We start from the raw sequence: 22,441 nt of genomic DNA, 5'->3' as shown, positions 1-22,441 counted from the left end.
ATTAGCAGCAATAAAATTAACTAATCATCAATTTATAGATTATATAATCCTATACATAGCGCTTAGATTACTATGAACAAACTAGTGATTAAAAATCCAAGTACAAAAGAGAATCATAGATTATATAAGAATATCGAATATAATAGCAATTTTTCGTTGAACGTACTTTTTTCTTCAAGTAGCGCCGGAAATGCGCCAAAGAGGATTCGAATCTTCCTCCCGGAAGCGCAAAAATACCGGAAGTACCAGTACTACAATTTTTACATTGAATTTAACCGGACGCGGATTTTACAAGCAACAATTTCAATCTTTCTAAATTAGTTTGAAAAATGTTGGAAATAATTAAAAGAAATCAGCTTTATCGAATTTTGTTTAGATATAGCAAATACTTACTGCACGATTGAAATTCATCTTCTGCATTTTCGCAATCTTTTTGATAATTGCAGACTAAAGTGCTTGGTATACAGGTGCCGTCCGTGCATCTAAAGCTATTGATGCCACAGCCGCTACCATCAGCTATTAAAAACAAGAAAAGAACAATTATTATTAATCTTAAGACGAATGAAAACAAAAAAAGTTCTATGTAATCACGTTTACTGATTTTACTGATGGCATTTACTGAATTTACTGATTTTTCTTAATTTAGAATTTTTTCATTTTTATTTTTCTAATATCTATCCAATGTTCTCTTCAGTTTAATTTTCGGCGCTAAAAAAAAATCCCTAGTCCTCTATAGTCTATCGTTCAATGGAAAATTCATTGGTGTAATAAATAATTTGGCTGTTGATATATCATTGGTTAATTTGTAACAGGGAGTTCGTTAGGAATATACAAATTATTTCTAATCTAAAAGTAACGAATTATAACAAAATAGGAATACTTATGACTTAATAACATAATGTATCAGTGGCGTGATGGGTGAAAGGTTCAATGGATGCTGGCAGCTCCGTCTCGAGATATATCGAAGTTCCCGCGCGAACGAAACGACTCCCTTTCGAGGAATCGAAAGATTCCTTTTTTCCCGCATTTCGTCCCGCGAGAACAGGATGATCAAAATTATAGCGTTCGATTCCTGGATAAACCTGTTTCCATAGATTCATAGATAAGATATGATCTATGGATCTAGGTTCTGAACGAAATAAAAGGCCTTTGATACTATGTAATTATACTTCGTAATGAATGTATTCCGCACGAAGTGAAGGAAGTAATCTAGCATAATATCATAAATTAGAGTATATGCTCTCTTTAACTAGAAATGACCAAAAACATAACCAAGAAGTTGAAAAATTTTGTAAACGTAACATTGCATGCCACAAATGTTTCAAATATCTCAGCAAAGATATAATTTTATCAATGAAACCGTCTAATATTCTCGTTAATTTGAAATAGTAAAACACAATCATAATAGACATTTCAAAATTTTATGAACTAAATATAATTGTATAAATACGAAATTAAATGAATGTAGGGTAAATATAATTGAACAACGTAGATATCTAATGCCTTTTTTGAAAAATTTCTAGTTTACTGTACAAATCTAATGTATACCACTAGAAAAATTCTTAAAGCGATGAAAGTTGATTTACTGTGTGAAATATTAATGTACGATATGACAGGTGTGATTAACTTAATTTAACATCGTTTAAGATATCGCTGATGAGGGATTTTGTTTAAATGGATCACAGTAGAGTATGTCAGAACACCAATTAAGCGCTTGCTACTAACTTTTCTTTAAACTAAAGAACAGTGGGGAAAGAGCAACGCAAAGATTTCGAATTTTTTTCATTCAAACGGTTGACTTTCTATGAAATTTGTGGAACAAACAAGACGGGCTTCTCAATACATGAGAACAAGCCCCGTTCCCAATGCATATTGCGTGCGTGCGCGCCATTATAATTACGAATGCAATTACGAGGGCGCAAATTACAAAATTTTAACATAAGATATTTTCACGACGAATTGCTGCGACGTTATCTAATTCATGTATCTTACTTTCTTTTTATCCTCCACTTTAAACTTCTTTGGTATTCATAAAAGGCAATATTTTTTTATTCAATACACAACGCGTTAATAACAAATAAGAGAGTTACCAGTAATTTCAAACGTTCGAAGCGTATGCAAAATAAATTTAAAAAGGGTAATAAATTTATTCTATAGAATTCCTGCTTGAAACTATAGCATTCTAGAAAAATTTTATAAAAATCAAATTTTATTTCACAAAATTCTATACATATACTTTATGAAGTTCAATTCCAGGATAATCCAAATATGCTTCCATTGGATTTCAAATAAAATACCAACAATAACTAAAAAAAATTACCAGTCCAAAATAGAATATATCAAGAATTCGTTACGGGGCTAAATTTCAATTAAACTAATTAATCGAAGAATTTTTATGGCATGGGGTAACGAAAAAGGCAACATGAAGAAACAGAAAGAGTATCGCCCATGGATGGGAGATAGAACGGTACCGACTGGCACCGAACAGATAGAATCTCAACGGAATCTAGCTGGAATCGGTTATCTAGCACGTACCTACCTGCCGTATATGTGCATCCTTTCAAGGATAACATCAACAGGATGCTTAGCCTTTCTCGTTCGATGACGTATGCTCAATAATATTGGCTCTTACTGCCACAAAATTACAAGGACACGTCGCCATATAGGAAAAATTTTTTTGGAACTCCTGTACTAATTAAGGTTAAGATTTAGTGACTATACTACGACAGTGTCATTGACCGAGAAATGAGTCCAATAAGATTAATATCAATTTTAAGAAGCGATATATAGAAGTCACACGATAGGAAGTCTAAAACCGGTAGATGCAAATATGAGATAAAAAGTATCAATGTTTTCATTTCGCGGCCGTATCTGATTCGGAAGAGTTTTATTATTCCTGGTCACGAAAAGAGCAAGAACGTGTTCTTGGCGGAAAAATATAGGATGCTTTGCGGAACTAAGAACGACACGTTTCACATAGCAATCGTGTTTTTATAAATATTAAGTAAATTTTCCTGGAATTTCCAGCGAATGCTTATAGTTTCGACAAATAAAACGTTCAATTCACGAGAAATGTTGCTAAACATGAAATAAAACGTCGTTAAACAAACATAGAAGTAATTAAATCCCTATCAAGTTTACAAGACATGGGATATGTACATCATCTCATCTTACTTTTTATTTTCATACGTTGATGCAATTAATGTGTACTTTCATATATCCATGATCCTACTATGCAGAGATTTATGGCCATATCGTATTACTGACCTATTCCAACTTCATAATTACTCTACATTCACGACTGTACTTATACCAAATTCAATTTATTTCCTTTGTAATCATTACTCAAATGTGATTCTACATTTATGGTACTTCAAAAGAAAAGAAATGTATTTTTAAATCCTATTCTTTATGCTCCATTTCATCTCTATTTCAATATTATAAAAATGACCATACATTATAAAAATAAAAATTCCTTGACGTAACTAAAACACAAGTCCCATAAACCTAGTCCAATTTAATTCAATTATATTACAGATTCGTATCTATCCTCTAACTATTTTAAATATGCACTATAAGATGTCTTTTAACAAGTCGATTGAAAGGCGATGGCAACAGTCCGCTTTTCTGTGTTCTCGCGCAGGTTGCGAATTTTCTCATCTCTGTCGGCGTACATCATGAACAGAGGTGTGCTGTATCAGTAACAGGAGTGACGGAGAAGAGCAATGGATCGAACTAAGACAAGCATAGCCAAGGGGGTGACGGGCTGGAGGGAGAGCAGTGCACCGCTCGTACCAGGCGGTGCGCCCTGGTACCGACAGCACGTCGGTAGACTCGGCCAGACTCAGCGAGACTCGATCAGGAATCGTGGAGGAGAGTCGAGGAGGGGAGGAAGCCCAGAGAACTGCACTCGCCTACCTTCGTTCCACGCCACGATCTTTTTTGCGCGATCCTCTCGCGACCTTCTCTAACCAAGAGCCTCGATAGACTTCTATTGAGAAAATTACCAACAAATTTTCGAAAATTAGATCCCTGGGATCATCATTTTCAAAACTGACTAAAATTAGAAGGATAAAAGCCATCATCCATAGAAACATGGATCAAAATTCGATAATTATGTTTTTAAAAACAACCTTATGTTTCGAATATCTAGTAACTTATCTAATATTTCCAAATTTTTCTCTATTTCATGGTAACTGGATATCAATTTATAAATTCAGTCAAGGTAACTCGCAAAATCAATAATTCTGTTTTTAAAGAAAATTCTAAATATCTAGCAGCTTTTCTTACATTTCCAAATTTTTCCCTATATAATTCCTTATTATCCTATTAATCATTATTATTCTATATAATTCGGCTTTCACAGTGGATTTGAAGTATCTAATAACTTTTCTAATATTTCTTTTCTTCCTATTCGAGATTCCATGGTTCTGTGTTTATGACCTGCGTGAAAATAGATAAATTCAATCAAGGTATCCCGTAATTATCAAGCTCATCGGTTGGTCGTCCTCGAGGGAACAATTATTCAATTGTCTGGCACAAATGAGATTTTATGTTTATCAGAGTCCATGCTAGAGCGGTCAGCTGGACACATAAAGCATTCATTGTACCAATGCTACAGTCGTAAAGTAGACTGTTTTTACACGTCTGACTTTTACACGTCTCAATGATTAGAAATCACTTTCACCGGGTGTCTGATGTGAACACATATAGCCAGGCGTCTAATTACTCAGGGCTAATCTTGTAACGTTGCGAGTACGATCTATAGAAGCACTATTAAGGCGGTTTACAATTACAATATATGTAGCTTCCATGGTTTTATTTCTTAGTCACATACAAGTACATCTATGGTGTGGTAATTAAATTAAGGCAGAAGTAACTCGGTCATGATCTACTTTTTTTAACATGGCGAAGTTGGTGTCAGAAATCTGTCTTAATCTTTAATTGCTGACATAGAGACTTGTTGCTGGCCAGTTGCATTCTTCCTTCCTAATATGAACGAGTCCAATATTTAAAGTCTTACCAAAACTATAGTATACATACCAAAAACATGATATTCGTGCCACGAAAGTTCTTTTTAAATCTCTTTTTCATAATGTAAGCGCCATATTACGAGTTATTTAAATTCGTAATAAATAATTGAGGTTATTATTATACAAGGGGTACCAAATGTAATATCTTTTATTGTTTCAAGTCAGCTCTCCGCTATTTTTTCGTGACTTCAGCCGTGAAAAGAGCTCGCGAGACATCGACTGTAAAAAAAGGTGGAACATAATGCCGGCTTAATAGCCGGTAATTTGCGTCTACGACGGAATCAAAGAATCTTGACGTGTCATATAACGGATGACCGATAAATACAGCCTTGTCCTGGTTATGTCGTCCAATCTAGATTCCTCATGACCAAAGAAAGAAAGAAAGAGAACGATGACCCGAAATATATATACATATATCGAATATTGAAACAAGGTGCGAACGTTCAACCTTAATTCCATGCCACGCTGCACTGTCTTCTCCACTGATGCAATCGCCCTCAGCGTCGATACTAATAAGATTACGTGTTCGAAATTATTTAAGAGATAAATTGGTTACTCAATCTTCAATTTCCATTTGTTACACGATTGATATTCTTTGTCAAATACCTAAAACGTTTTACAAGTATTCTGTATTTTCTTCAAATACCGTAAATCATTCTATTAAAAAAAGGTCACTAAACATAGAGGATTCGCAATTGTCATTTAAACTTTACGATTAAGTTCAAAGTATGCGGTGTTTATCGGACCGAATGGTAAATTTTTATGCAAACTGAAGTAATGAATATTAATCATTACTTTTCATTATTTTTAATTTATACAATGAGTTGAAAAAATATTTTAAATCTACAATGAAATTTTATATGTACATAAAAAATTAACTTGACACATGACATTGTGTAGGTTAAGTAATACAAATTTTTCTCCTAGAAGTTAAACCAAATTTAATTTATATGTATTTTAGGATAGAGTTAGGAGTTGGAGTTTATTTTTTCTCTTGCAGGTATTTTGGTACTGTACTTTAAGTAATATTTTGTAAATGGAAATTTTATAAGGTTTCATAGAAAGTATGCCTTTAAATGGCATTAAATTTGTTTTTCCCACTATCCGTAGCGTTTATGGTCATGCGATCCTTTTATAAAACTATCGCTAATCTTTTTACCTCGAAAGAAACAAAGGTAAAAACGAAACAATAGTTCTTACTTGACTCAATACTTTCGTACATCGTGCCTGTATTTGGCGCTGTTTTCGAAACTTTCAGGTATCTATGGAGAAAATTACTTTCCCTAGATTAATTAATTTCACTATATTCGAAGTAACTTATTCAACTCGATTGTTGTTTCTAGGGAGCCGGTGCTTTATACAAATTTATATTTTTGTACGTAATAAAAAAAATGATGTCTATACAAAAATTTGTTTCGCTCATTATATATTACAATGAGTACTTATACTATATGTACTATGTGCATTTCTGCATATTAAAATTTCCCATAAATCCATGAAAATCCACAATTTCAATCATTTTAAATAAAGCATTCCCTTATGAGGACGACAAACAATTTTGTCGAACTTCGTAGGTTTTCACATAGGTGTCGTCCTATGTGAAATCTATTTATCTACAGTAGCGATTTTTAATTTGTACACGATTGAAGGAACAGTCAAAAATTAAAACTCTGTACTTAATTATTTTTGAGGTTAATATGTAAGAGGTGATAAATATTTTGTAATATAACTACGTTACGAATTTTCATACATTCATGGGAAATTTAAAAGCGTCAAAATATATATGCCATCCAAAGTAGAGTATTTATTACAATATTTGGTAAATGAAGTAAACTTCTATTTAAATTCCATTTCTTTAGTTATTTTCGCAAAAACATATAAATTCCTCAAAATCAACTATCTATTTATAACTTGTTTCTTTCTCAAGTGTTACATAGTTCAAGTGTTCATAGGTTAAAGTGGATAATAAATATAAGAAATGACCCGAGGGTTGAAGAGTGGTCGCGTAGCAAATAGAATATTGTGAACGGTGCTTAAAGAAGCTCCCTTCACCCGTGGTATTAATCGAACATTCGTCTCTCCGTGGCCTTGTAGACACGTACTACAAGTACAGTAGGTATGAGTCGGACGGTTGAATGGCACACCTATTTACGTGCGTCTCGATTGCCTACCAGTCGCCATCGTTCGTTGATCCGACTTGCTCAATTCACTCAGAACTTTCGGCTTATAATACTAGACCAACATCTATTCTTCATCATAACCTAACCTTAATGAAAATTTCCCAATAAAGATCCTACAAAAACACAATATTTTTCTAATTCCTTTTATCACATTATTTATACCATTTATACCATTAAACTACTTAAATTTTTGTTTGCCTTCGAACAGTAGTAGTATTAGGTTATAGACAACTATGATAACTTATTAATTATACTTATTTAATTTAATATATTATATATTTAATAATTAATAACAATGATTTATTTAATTTTATTATATATTAAATTAAATGAAATTAAATTAAATCAAAAATTCCCAAAAATAAATAATCTAATCTTAGATTGCTATAGTCTCCACTGACCCAATGATACCAGTTAAGGGTTAAACTTGTTTTTTTATTAATTCTGTAAATTATTAATAAGTTCCATAATTAGTTCTAAGATATTACTGAACAGCATACAGCATTACGTGAATGATTTCTAATATTTCAGTTGCAGTGGTTGCATAAGGAGTTCAGTATTATCGATAATAATCGTTGTGGATAAAAAAGAACACGGACAAACTCTCGAGATGGCTTTGTTTCAAGCAATGAGGGTTTATTGTATGCCCGTTCCAATTTCAACCATCATAGCGCACCGCGGTGCACTTCCTTTCGTTAGAGCCGATTCCGCTTTATAAAGCCGACATCGTCAGCCTTCGATGTGCACCGCGCGTTTCTCCTCGCTAAAATATAAACTGCACAATGCAACCTATTCTCTAGCCTGATCCGATTAAATCAATTTCTTTGTAATAAACTAATAAGATTGGGGTTAGGTTTTCACTAATCATTTCTGTTTGTCTATTCATCAGTAGCTTATCATTCATTAAAACTATGATATAATAAAATAGTATAAATACTTTAAATGCAATATGCTGATATACACTATAGTATAGTATTATATTATAGTGTATTGTATTGTATATATATATATATATATATATAAAGTTGGATGAACAAAAGGAATAACAAAGAATGTACAATTTCAAATTAAATTTTAAAACCGTTCATTTGACTTGGTAATGTTAGTGTTAAGTTAGTATAGCAGTATAGCAGTATGAATATATTGAAACGTATGGTATAACATGATACCAATGTAAATATTTTTAATGTAATATCGTAATATATATTGTAATACTTTTCTGTAATTATACAACATATATACATTGGTATCATATTATAAAGTATTATAGTATAATAGAATATGCGATTGCAGTAGACTTTTGAAAAACATGGTTACTCGTAAATTAGAAAGGAGGAGTGATCCAACGGAGTCTCTAGGGTCGAGGAAAGAAAAGCCAAGAATCTTGAATAGACAACATGAGGCCCGCCATTCGCATTCTTTCTCGTTGATATTCTTCGATCGTGGCTCGATGCGCCTTCCTAAAGGTTTCCAGGTCGTCCGCCACAATTCACATTTACGATGACTCTGGTTAAGTTCTATGATAGCTGCCCCTATCCCTTTTTACTGTACGATTTTTCAGTCTACAGCTTAAAGTCATTATTTTCGTAGATAAATATAATAACGATTACGAGCTATTTTCTTTTCAGCAAGGCCAGAAAAAAGATTAATTTTAGGATAATTCTTCCATGACAGTCGCCATTATCGTGAAAGTTCGGCTCAGAGTACAAAACGAAATACAAAGTGCGCCAAACGAAGATATCCGAAGCTATTCTACATTATCGACTTTTTCACCTTTTCACGTACTATCGTTTCTTCCTATTTTATCCTTTTCGCGCAATTGTTATACCGTGTGGGGCTAGGTTAACGAATGAAATTGAATCGTGGCGGTTATTAAATCGTCAAAGTTGAGTTCAATTAGCGCACGAAGAGGATAAACACTCAAGTGTTCCCAGAATAATCGGATGTATCTGTTGTATGCAATACATATATATATATATATATATATATATATATATATATACGATAGTATACTGAAAGTTGACATAAAGAGAAAATAATAGATAAATCAACTGGTCGAGGCATACTAGCTTTGCATGCTGACATTAAGAATTGCAATTCAGTCAACGGCACTCCAGAATCGCTAGATCCGAGCTCTCTCATAATCCCATGGGTGAAAGTTGCAGTTTCCCACGCGATCGACCTGTGGAAGAATCAATGGGATCTCCTGTACTTTTATCCTCTTTGTCTGTGCACTTATTCAATCGTTCATTCAACCTTGTATTTACTTACTTATCGCGCGCATAACCTATCCATCAATTATATATAACATACACTAATCACCGATTTATCATTCAGCCTGGCTTTAATTGATCGGTTACTCGTTCAGATAAGAATGCATTTACTGTAATTGAACGTTCTGCTTAATTACCGTATGTCCATAAATATCGAAGTATGTAGGTATTATCATTCCAAGTAACGTAGCTATGTAAAAAAACATCGATCATAGGTGTAGAATACAATTTTTCTTTTAATTTATCGTTCCCGCGGAAATTATATTTCGAAATGGGCGCGCGATGCGCGGCTGGTGATAAAATAATCGACTGTACGCGCACATAGCCTGAATTTTTAAATGTCGTCTATTCGAAAACACGTTGCCGACGAAAAAACTTCGTTCCACAAATTCGTCTCGCTATTTCACGTGGGATCATCTGTGCAGTGATTTCAATTATATACCATGACGAGTTTCTTATGAGACACAAAAACATCGTCGGAGATCGTCTTACGAGAGTTAACCTCTCTCACCGGTTTCCGAAAGACCGGCAATCGCGAGGCCGATATCGCAACACGCGAACCGTGCACCAGGGACATAGAAACAAAGAAACAAAGACGGAGAGAAAGAGAAGGAAAGGAAGGAAGGTGTAGAGAAGGCAGAAGGAGAACGTAGAATCGGGGAGGCATGGTCCCGCTATCCGGTCGGCCGCTAGGCCGAGGTCAATGAACCTCGATCCGCCTACCGACTTTACCTGCCAGCCTCAAACCTGCCAACCTGGCTCGGCTCCGTAGGTATCGGCCAGGATATTTCGCCTACGACAGCTTCGCTACGAAACATTTCCTGCGCGAGTTGCCACGAAATCGCCGCGAGACAGTCCTCCATAACGAGACTTCATTGCATCTAAATTATATCTAAATATTGTACACAAATAGGTTAGATTAATTCATATAAAACTTCAATGCTCGGAATTTTTAATTTGATGAGACAGTATCGTCAATTTTGTGTTCTAATCAATTGTTAGATACATTGAGAATAAAGATACTTGATACGACATTCGTGTTCATAAATTGTATTAATTAACAATGTTATTGGGTCATAGGTTTTGTAATAAAAATATCAAAATTTTATTATTGTTTTAAATTTGGAAAGAATACCACTGCTAGACGAAGGCGGTTAAAAGTAAATATTTAATGTACAGGTTATTTTAAAAGAAACTATACACGGAGAGACTAATAATAATAACTTCATTAAAAATTGTTGGATTTTAGAAATGACAATTTTTATAAATCTAAAAGAATTAAGTGAAATAATTCATTGGGAAAGTACATTGAATCATGTGGATTTTACTTTGATGAGATATATGATGTTTTAAAGAAACTAGGTTTTATTTGAAAAACATTTCATATAGGCCTCCATTTTTGAAAAAGTTATACTTGAGAGATTATTGGCTTCCGTAAATTTACGTGTTTTCAATGAAACAGCTCCTAAAATGTAAAAATCTTACAAGAAGTGACTTTGGGGTAGAATCAATTTTTTATGGGTACGGAGATACTAAACAACACCATTTCACTGAATAAATTTCTCGAACTCTTAGTTTTTACCCAGAGTGGAGAGTAATTCGCAATGGCACACTTTGCACGGCTGAGAGCATAGCCATATAAACGACTTAAGCGTTTTATTGTTGGTAAAAATACGAGATTTAAACAGAGCCGACTTTTTCATAATGAACGATAATTGCGATCTTTATAAATTCTCTCGAAAATGTTAAACTTGGTCCGTTTTAATACGAAGAACCTGTCACAAGTTCACACAGTCCATCGACCGTGAACTGGAAAGGCTCGAAAAAAAACGTTAAAGCAAATATAATCGTTATGGCTTCGCACATGCCATATACACATACACATCTATACTACTAGTAGCAACGTCTATGCACTAAATATTAGAGAAGCGTGCTACGCTACAGTTAAACTTCGCGCCCACTTTTACCAATTGTCATTTACAATTTTACAATTCTCTATATAATATACTCTTATTCTGTACAAAGTGTTAATTCCCCTAATAAAAGTCCCTAGAAAAATAGGGCAGTGGTATTTAAAAATTATTCTCTGAGAAACTTAGATAAAAAAATAAATATAGAAAATACAAACAATTATGCATATGTAGAATATATGATATTCCAACCTACATGTACAGTATCTAAAATAAATATTCCCTATATATGTTATATTTTTGTTATTTACATTTTTTATGTATCCACAATTTCTTATATTCCTTATACCTAATGCTTTTGTCTAACCATAAAGAAGTCAAGCTTTCAAAAGAATAATTTTTAGATGCAATTATCCTGTTTATCTAGAGATTCCCAATCTGAATTTTTGATTAAATATTTTATGAAAAGTAATATTTGTATATTTATCTATATGAATATGTACCAAACTTGATTAATGACTCAGAAGAATATTATTAAAACCTAGATTCATATAATGCTCACTGTTACGATTACTATTAACCGGCTATCGACAGTTATCGATACTTTATGACTACGATTGGTAGTAACGGTTTTTACGACATAGAAGTCGTATGCATATAGTTTAAGTATATATTGAAGAATGAACTGATTCTAGTAGCTTCAAACATCGATTCAATCAAGCAGTCGTTTATATGTGACACAACTTATACGTGAAATGTAATAACTGAAGGTTATTAAAAATAAAACAGAAGGAGAAAGTATCACAAAATCCCTTGTAGGGATTTCTAAAAAATATTTTCACTAATCTAAATGTACTAGCGTCCCAACTTAGACGCGCTTCGTTTTTTTCTTTGAGGTCAAAGGAAACGATGTTTCCTGAATACACAAGAGGATAGCGGTACATCGATGGAAAATCATTAAATTCACGATCGCTGGAGAACCTCGACTAAATTATTTGATTAGAAAATGCCAGTTAATTTTTCAGCAAAAAAAAAGGTATCTAGAACAAAAAGCACTCGTTTGGTCTGATTCTAAAAAAGAAATTATTTGAAAGGCTAATTAAAGATTTCTATTGGTCTAATTAAACATAATTTAAATAAGAGTATTTTACATTAATGAAGGATGTTTCTTAGCCAGTGATTTATTAACTGGTATTGCGTGCTATTCGTATTTTATTGTTATCCAGGCTGGTAGATGCTCGTGCACGATGCGCGTGCAGTTATTAGCACGAGAAAAAGAAGTAGCACGAATCAGTGGGTCGATGAAACCCAAGCACCTTGCACTCGAGAGTTGTCTGAGTTTGTAAGCTCTAATTCCTTCTTTCTTCTTCCAAAGAAGGAGAAAGTTCCTCCTCTGTTGTAGATACATACCTCACTTTAATCTTAATCTTCGTACGATAGTATATGAATGAAGGAAAATGTATTTAATTTTGATAATTATTTTCATTATGAAAACAAAATTAAACGCATCGCGTTTCATCTATTATATTTTTAACGAAACTGAAGTTAGATGCATCGTGTCTCATCTATTACTTTTATAATGAAAATGATATTAAATGCATTGCGTTTCATCTGTTGGAAACGAGTTCAATTCTTGTTTGGAAATGCTTATTTGTCACAGTCATTACGTTATTGGAATACGATTGGCGCATTTTCTAGAAAGATAAAATGTACTTATTTATTCTCTCTTAGTGATACAACGCAAAATCACTATATTAATAGACGCTTGTCTAATGCTTATCTAATAAATAATATTGCATTGTAACATTTCAATGTAATTGACGCAAACGAGAGAATAACACTATTTTAAGTTCAATATGTCAAGGTAATATGTATATCTAGTTATTAAGATTTTCAATAAAAAAATATTCCATTGCCTAGAAATAAAAAATAAACCTTGTCAATAATAATCTTGATTAATAGTCGTGAGAAATACCAATTATAAACTCTATTTGGCGGTGTTCTGATTACTGGAATTGTATAATGTGCAATTTTTCATAAAGTTTATTATATATATTATTTATATATTTCGCGGTGTTCTAGTTATCAAAACTAGATACGAAAATACCAAAATTTTAATTAGATATATTATAGTCGCTAGACTACGTCTTTTAAAGTATTATTAAAATTTCGATTGAAAAATCTGTTGGTCCAGCTACCGTTAATTCGCTTCCCAGAACACGGAAAGATGTACACGTTCGTCTCGTGGTGCGTGTTGAAATACAATATGGCGATCATACAAAACGGAATCGAGCTACTCAGTTACATGAGTATACGGATCCTTTTTCATATTTTCAGGTCTTTGGGTAGTTCACTGATCTTTTGGAATACAAAATACAATCCCATGCATATATCACATTTCTTTATAACTGGAATTTCATTTCAAAAGCCATAAAAGAAAGCTTTAATTAAACTAATGATTTAACCTATAGAAATATGTTAGACAAGTGTACGATTAAGACGTTCTAATGTAGTGATACACTTTTCATTGATCTTTAAATTCAATTATCTGGCTACAAAGGTTTTCAACTGACCTTAGCCGATTTATCATTTATCATTTATTCGAAATTGACGTTTAACCTCTCAAGGCCGGGGCATTTAAATCCACGATTCGCACCAACGTGTTATCGGTTCCGGTAGGCGCGGTAGATCTACATATGTATGTAAACCGATACTTTTTTTACTCATTTACAGAAGCAACAGAGAAGGTTTTCCTAGAAGAAATCTAATGAATCGAACGAATATTATACCAATTTACAAGTTCCTACTTCATCTTATCGTTTACCATAAATAAAAATAAGTATAAAAATTAAAAAAATGTAAGTCTCAATGAAGTTTCGTTAAATACAGCTTGTTTACACATATATTAATTGCGATCTTTTACTAAATAATGTATGTACTATAATATAATAAATAAAACTTAAATATATAATATTAGTACTAGTTCGATTAAAGTTCATTGATACTTCCACTATCTACCCGCTTATATTTCGTCCTTGACCCTACATAGAATATTTCTACAGGTTTCTTATGCATATGGAGCCTTGTTCTTAATTAAGCTGGGATTACATTGGTTTAGTAACTTTCCGGTCCAGTGATCCAATCCAGCATTGAATCGTAACAAGAATAACATAGACAGTATTTTCATTTCAGTAGACTACCGTCATTCCAGTGAACAATCCAGTTCAACAACTGTATTGAAAGTTTTCAATCGACTGTTCATCCCCAGCGTTACTGGAAACATATAGACGGCCTAATCCAGAACTGGCTGAAGCGTAGTAATGTATCTAATCTAACACTTCAAGAATATAAACATTGATCGATTTCTAGTCAATCAACTGAAATATAATCGTTTGATCCAGCGACCGGACTAATGTAAACTCAGCTTTATTATTGGTTAACAAATTTAATGAAAATAAAATAAAGATCTAGCAATAATGATAACTTTCGTTGCATATTTGCAAAGTAGTTCAATTTACTGACAGTGAGGTATAATGACACCAGATGGAGATGGACCAAGATGGCGGTCAATTGCGAGATTTTAGAGTATAACTTTGCTAAGAAGGAAAATTTTCGTGAAACATTATGAAACAAAGCTTAGAAGAAGCTCAAGGTATGGGAGCCCTCGGGAATTCGGAGCATTCTCCTTCGTCGTGTTTACTACGAGTTCGAAAAACCGGTTTTTCTCTCTCCACAAAACTTGGACCTGTGCGAATGGCGTATTAGATGCAACGCGTCACGATAGCCCTCGATCGTATCGATCATTCGATCGTTCAAGTGAGTACTTAATAAAATCTAATTAGATATAATCAATCCAAGAAAGGAAAGAAAAATCCAAAAAGGAAGGAAAACCTCACCGATAGAGTAGTATTTCAAAATCTCGAGATCTTTCAGTTGTCATTTGAAATGAGTAATTACTAATTTATAATAACCTCAATTTGTCTGTTGAAATCGTACAGCTATATTTTACGGTTTGGTGAAAAAATTTCACGTGAAATCATCGAATAGAAACGGAGGAGCTTGTGTAGAACGAGCACGTTGTTCAGTTCTCAAAAAAATCACGATCGGTTTACACGCAAACTAAGGCTACAAGTGGAACCGGTTTCGTAAAGATTGCGTGGCCACACAGCATTCATCTGTGTTTATTTCGTTTGCGGCAACGATCATCGGACTGTGTTCGTTGCCTTCCGGACGGATTAGAGAATAAGAAAACGCGTCGAAACGACCAAGACAGTTTGGCGGATGACCCACTCCTCATTTAAGATTTCACGCATACAGTGACGTAGGAAAGTATTCAAATGCTTTCCATAGAAAATGTTCATCTGTGACGACACTAGCGTCATATTACGAGTGTTACGTACTACATATTTATCTACTTGTCTTTGCTCACCTTTTTTCAAATATTCCATATTATTGAATTTTAGAGACTAATTTTATCCTCCTATATTATTTGAATCAATATCTTGTAACTTCATATACATACATACATACATTTATAAATTTTACCAATATAATCATGATAATCTTATCTCGTTACATCGCTAATAAAATTTCAAAATGTATTGTATAATACGGATGATATATTTATAAAAAAATTTTGCAAGTGCGCAAATTACTTTCGTGAGCAATGGTGTATTGCAAAACATATTATTTCTCAGGTGATAAGACATTTTAATATTCATAAGCAATGTTTGTTAAGAAAAATAAAACCGCATTACAAATATTTGCCTGTTTTACATCCGTTTGCATTTTCTTCGAGTTTCATGTGACCAGATGGTGTAACAACTTGTGCCGAATAACTGACATTTTTCGTTGACCAAGCATAAATATGTGTATGCGCTGTGCACATAAAAAATCTGTTTTGTATATCTCATAATAAAAGTTTTCATAATTTTTAACGATTGAGTTGTTCTGGTGCACTTTTATTAATCGCATTGTGCTTGGACAGAAACAGGACCGGCAATACTGCTAAATTTAACTTCTGCTACCCGGAAAGGTCAACTTGTACATTTTACCTTTCACAGAAAACTACCTTCGAATCTCGAGGTCATTATTTATCTTCTTCCTTTTCCTCTCATATATATATATATATATCATACCATATCCGCGCGCAATAAAACACACAAAATCCTTGTTTTTGTATGCAAAATACAAACGCCTTTCTTCTCTGCTTCCTTGTAAAGGAGCGTCTTAATTTGATCATAAATTCTCTCTAGATATAAAAAAACATATCCAAATATCTTTTTTCATTCGTACAATAAAATTTACAAGTTTAGGTTATGTGACAAAACATGAATTCGAATATCCTTAATTTGCCTATCCCTTAAATTTCTATATTGATTTAGATAGCTTTTCGAACTGTATTCAACAAGTGAGGATTTGAAAGAAGGTTCGATGGTTTCAGTGATTTCAAAATTTCAGTAACTTTTAGCGGTCTCTGAAGATTAAAATACTTTTACTTTGCAAATTCTTAGTCTTGTCTTTATAATTCTCCGAATCATATTTAATAAGCGAAGATTCGATGGTTTCAATGATTTCGAAATTCCAGTGACTTTTCGCAGTTTAGGGATTAGAATCGCGTTGCACTGAACAAAAGTCGCGGCAGCAACGGGGTTAACGGTAAATTCAACTCGATTCGTTAACTGCATTCTCATGCGAGGTGGGATTTTTAAAAAGTCGGACGCCCGAGGAAAAGCACATGCGATAAGTCGTACACCTAGCGGGGAGCAGAGAAAGCAGTGGCCGGAGATGCCTCGATGCAAAAACGACCGCAATCTCGACGGTATAGCATTTGTAACAGAACCAGAATTAGATCGAGAATGACCACTCTAACCATTTCTAAAATTTCACGCCGCTGCAACCAACCAACTCCATTTAAAACCAGAAATTCAAAAATTATAAAAGAATATGCATAAGATGAAAACAGGTTGTTTCAACAATCTAAAAAACTTTTTTCTGTACAATTGTATTTAAGTAGAATTGCTATTAATTAATTAATCGAAGCAGAGACAATGAATAAATACACGTTTCTCGAAAATTAAAAGACATGTTTCAATATCGAGAGTAATAATGGCCTTGAAAGGGGTCATAAAAGTAATTTTGAGGTCATCAGCGGTTGCGTCACCCTATAATTTTTTTAGCATCCTCATTCACAGTAATCAGCTCTTTTCTCGCATTATCAACTGTTTGTCATCCTTCGGGATATTTTTCATACACATATGAAAAGAGAACGAGATTATTTTAACATGTTGATTGCCACGCGAATCCTCTATATTTTGCACACTTTGCGGGAGCCGCGATAAATTGAAATATACACATCACACCATAATATTTAATTTTTGCAAAATATTACATTGTATTTGCACACCATTTTCTGAAATGTTATTTCTTATCTAAATCATTCACAATGTTGACAATTTTTTTAATCCATGAAATTTATCTTACTTTAATCATCCTAAAAGATTTATTAACCTGGGTTATGTTAAAAGAAAACTAGAGATTCAATTAATAGATTGCGTATCAACTATGTGGGTCTAAGAAACTTCTAAGATATTCAACCATAAAACCATGCGATTTCCCAGACAGAGAGATATAAATTAAACCACACACGAGAGAAAAAGAAGAAGAAATTCAATTATTTCTTGCGTATCAAAGCAAACAAATCTTCATTCATCCAACGGAACAAAGGCCAACGAGAGTGTGTACGTATATTTGACTTTGTAGAATTGATAATTAAACATGAAACTTCGCAGAATGGTAATAAACGATAATGGTTGATAGGTTAGCTATTTGTGCTTTTTGTGCACGCAATTGTTCCCATGCAACGTTCAATAAGATAAAAAAGGAAAAATGAAAACAAGATTCATGAGACCAAACAAAAATCATTTCATTAGGCTAAATTCAAGACTAAAATAAGCTGTTATTCAATAATCATTTTACTATTCTGAAAATATTGCAAACACAAGAAAGATCCACGTAAAACTACATGCGTGGAAACTCGATAGTTGTCATCGAACGTTTTAACGGTTCCTTTCGAAGTCGCAAGGATTCATATCGAAAAACATCGATCTATGCGCGGTATGTATGCGCAGACGCTCGCAAACAGGTTGCTGTGAAATTTCGTATAAAAATTGAACGAATTTTACCCCTTGCCTTATAATATCAAGTGACAATCACGGCACGGATTATGATTACGACCCAAGACAACTTTCCTATATGTAATGTTACAAAATTTCGAAACTGATACTATTTTGCAGACTATAATAGGTTAACGTTCATTTAACAGATTTAATGTCGTGTGGACCTCCTATTCGCCATTGAGCTCTCCATTCGAGCTGTATCTATAATATGGGTTTATAATATGGGTCCCACTGGGTGGGACACGTGGCTTAAATAGAAAATCTTACGAGAATAATATAGCATTCAAATAGCACACATATTAAATATCTACTATGAAATCTGGGATTTTACTTTAATAACTAAACACCGTTATCTCAATTAATTTTTAAACAAATTTTCTTCTATATATGTAAGGTAATCTTGGTAATTACACACAAAGTTTAATGACTTTTACCAATTTTGATTATTCGACTTTACTCTTGTTTTACAAAATAAAAATAAATTTTCAAAATATAACGTCGTTTCATTTTATCTCTCGCTCGAATTTATTGGAATTGTCTACAAAGTTGACCAGATGAATCTAATCTGTGATGCTGAGACACTGCTATTATGTCATGAAACTGCGAGGCAAGAAATTAACATGTTCAATACGAAATCGACACATATATCGATATCATCCTTTCTTAGATATTTCTCAACAATCTAACATGTATTCTAGCCACTTTTTAAGTAGAACTAACTAAAAAATATCTTTTCTGATCATCATTCTAAAAGATAGTAATTGTAAAGATACTTCCCCACATTGAACGTGTTAATTGGGATACCATCGCGAGCAGTTTTTTCCCTAGAAGTAAATAGTGTGAAGTAACCATCCAAGAGATGGAGATTCACTTACCCATCCTGAGGGCGGCAACCTGTGCGACACCGGCTAAGACTAAGATCAGCGGAAGCCCATCGAGGACCGACCACAGGTTCTTCGTCCCAAATGTATTCCCGGAAGAATATTTACCACCGAAGAGGAGCGTGCGTGGCCGGCGTGGCCCCGCAGCCACTGCCATCGCACCGTCCTGCTCACCGCACACTTCTCACAATTTTTGTCTCCACTGTTCTGCCGGCACCAAGATTCTTACAATGTTACACCGTTCGACTCGAGTCGAAACTGTACTTTATTAAATACACTTTAAATCAGGAAATATACAAAACAATGTGAATAGTGGGAGAAAAACGTGTTTTGTACGAGATAACAAAGAATGTTCGAAACGTAGAACTTGCGATAACTTTGTAAGTTCCTTTCTAAGGGTTAAGAAACGTTGATTGTAAAATACACTTGTTAGCAGATGTTGCAGAAACTATCTGTTGCGCGTGCGTGCTCTTCTCGAGACGAAAAGCAAATACGGTCCCTTGGTACAGGAAGGAAGACGAAGGAAAAGAAAAAAAAAGAACGCGAAAAGAGCACGAGCTACTCTCGGGTTCAGTTCATGGCTCCCACGCGCAACATCAACGCGGCCGCGGTCAGCGAACGACTAACTTCGAAGCGTGTACACGCGCCGATTACAGGGGCTCGAGACTGATGTCACCGCGCATGCGCGTGAAAGGGCTCTAAGGACCGCGTGTGACAAATCCTCCACTAAGATAGGATTTAGCTAGCGAATACCTGTGAACGTTGTGACATGGATATTAAATACGACGTAAAAGGCGATCATTGGAAATAATCGATTAGCAGTCGACTTAAACGATCGATTTCCTCTATGCATACAATGAAATAGAAAAAATATTCGTACACTTGCCACAGAAAACTTTAATGTTTATATTGTACGTGTTATATAAAACATTTTGAAATTTCCTTAACACTGTAATGAAGTAAGACTCCCATGATCATATTGACAAAATTTGAATCCAATCTGAAAATAGATGAATAAGATTAGTCACCTTAAACATATAATAAACATAAAAGATGGTCTCGCTAAAGTCTGTGATTTATTAATATTTTAAATAACTATTTGTTTAAATACTTTTGTAACCTCTACGAAATATATGCTATCAAATATCTTGCAACTTCCGTATACGTTTTCAGAATCATTTCAAATTTGAAGAATATAATCATGATAGTTGAGTGTCATTACCATTACAACGCTAATGAAATTTTTAAATGGTTCGTATAACATGTAATATATTCATAAAATGTGTGAGAATATTTTCACGAGCCACTGTACCTAAAGATCATTCTTCTTAAACCATACATCCCTCATACGTGTCGAAGGAGTGGAATTTTTTAAAAAATAACTTATTAATTATTTTAATATATTGCATTTCGTATAATATAAAATTTATTGATAGTTTTATTATTTTTGTATTGTGTTTCATTTCTAAAATTCGTCTTCCTGCCCTTCGAAAAAGAAGTTGGAGAGAACGAATGTAAACAAGAAGAATTTACCTGACCTCAGGTAATATCGTCCCTCAGACCTCTCTTGACTTCATCTATAGATCTTAACGGATCTGAAACCTGCATCTATTTGAACTCTTTTGTACGGAAACGCATTTATTGACCAAATGACCCAACCTGCCTATACTTTCTACAATAACAAATTTTTGCAAATAGTATTTAAATTTTCTAAATATTTTTATAATATTTTAAAGACAGATTTTCCAATTGGAAGAAAATTACAAAAATTTGTAATATTCTTCTAATAAAATATTATTATTATATAAATATTAGTCTCTGTCTAATATTCGATTGAAAAAGATTTAAGGGATGATAGAAGTGGGAAAGTATGCGATCAAATATCTCAGTATCTGCAAGTAAAAACGAGGATCAACTACGTAGCGGCGGAATTAATTGGGAGTGGCATGTGTTCGAGAGGGAAACCTGCAATTTGTCTTTACGTACACTGTTTGTGAATGAAATTGTATAGCGTGAACTCGTGCCACCCGTGCCCGGTGGTGCCGCTCGAGAGAACGACACGTTGCCGACTCCTGCGTTTTCTCGCAAACGCATTTATTAGTCAAAGCAAATACCTCAAGACATGCCCGACCTTTTCTATTGTCCAGTCACATGGAAATACCACATCTCTCCACTTCCTCTTCATAGAATTACCGCACATTGCTGGTCTTTTAATTCATCTCTTAATACATTTTAATCTTCATCGAAGACTTTAATATTCCTTAAAATTAATACATCTCGTGCTGTATTTTTATTAAGTTATTGTACACTATATTTTTATTAAATATTAAATATTTTATTCATGCTAATTTTACATAATTTGTCATCCAGGTGACCTACACAACATAAAACGTGTTAGAATGCACATTAACGTGACCTTAGCAAATTTTTAATTCAACCTGATTCATGACTTTTACTCTGTCCAGAGTCTTAACCTAATTGTGACAATATCCTGTTTAGATATTCTATATATAACTTCAAATTTATCTTCTTCATAAATTATGGCACCAGCCTCTTATAAAAAAAAATATTCCTGGCTAACTAGTAATACACTACCAATTCTGACTGTTGCAACTAATAGTGAAACCAATCATTACTGGAGAAGTAATCAGTAATTTTGAGTACATCTTCCATATTATATTTATTTTATCGTATTTTTCAGTAGTTCTTTTTGGACAATGTATGTTGCAAGTATTTGTTTAAGCTACTCTTTGCATGCGAGTTCATAAAAATTCATTCCTACTAAGAGCACACATCTCTAGTGCGACGTATATGTTCTTTCACCTGTTATTTTGCTGTTCATTGGTTGCGCACCTTGCCGGCGCAACAGTGAGCCGCACAATAAAAGGTTTCTCTCTTCTTCTCGCGTTGACTCTCTTCCTTCATGTATACGGGCACACGAGTCGTGACCTTGTGGCATTTGGTACCTGTCCGTACCAGTCGGCGC

The 22,441-nt window shown here is 33.7% G+C and overlaps 1 protein-coding gene across 1 annotated transcript in view; it reads right to left on the bottom strand.

Annotated features, from left to right (window-relative positions):
- The window catches only part of LOC122576714 (low-density lipoprotein receptor-related protein 2), a 38,374-nt gene extending 18,291 nt beyond the window's left edge, over window positions 1-20,083 (bottom strand). Inside the window, exons 1-2 of the mRNA XM_043747387.1 lie at window positions 19,450-20,083; window positions 394-516 (exon numbers count right to left, since the gene is read on the bottom strand). Of these exons, the coding sequence (XP_043603322.1) occupies window positions 394-516; window positions 19,450-19,612 (286 nt within the window). The 5' untranslated portion in view covers window positions 19,613-20,083. The remainder of the gene's footprint in view (window positions 1-393; window positions 517-19,449) is intronic.
- Window positions 20,084-22,441: the final 2,358 nt, after the last annotated feature.

The sequence above is a fragment of the Bombus pyrosoma genome, linkage group LG16 (assembly GCF_014825855.1).
Source record: "Bombus pyrosoma isolate SC7728 linkage group LG16, ASM1482585v1, whole genome shotgun sequence".
NCBI classification, from domain to species: domain Eukaryota; kingdom Metazoa; phylum Arthropoda; class Insecta; order Hymenoptera; family Apidae; genus Bombus; species Bombus pyrosoma.
This window is presented reverse-complemented; position numbering and strand designations above follow the sequence as displayed.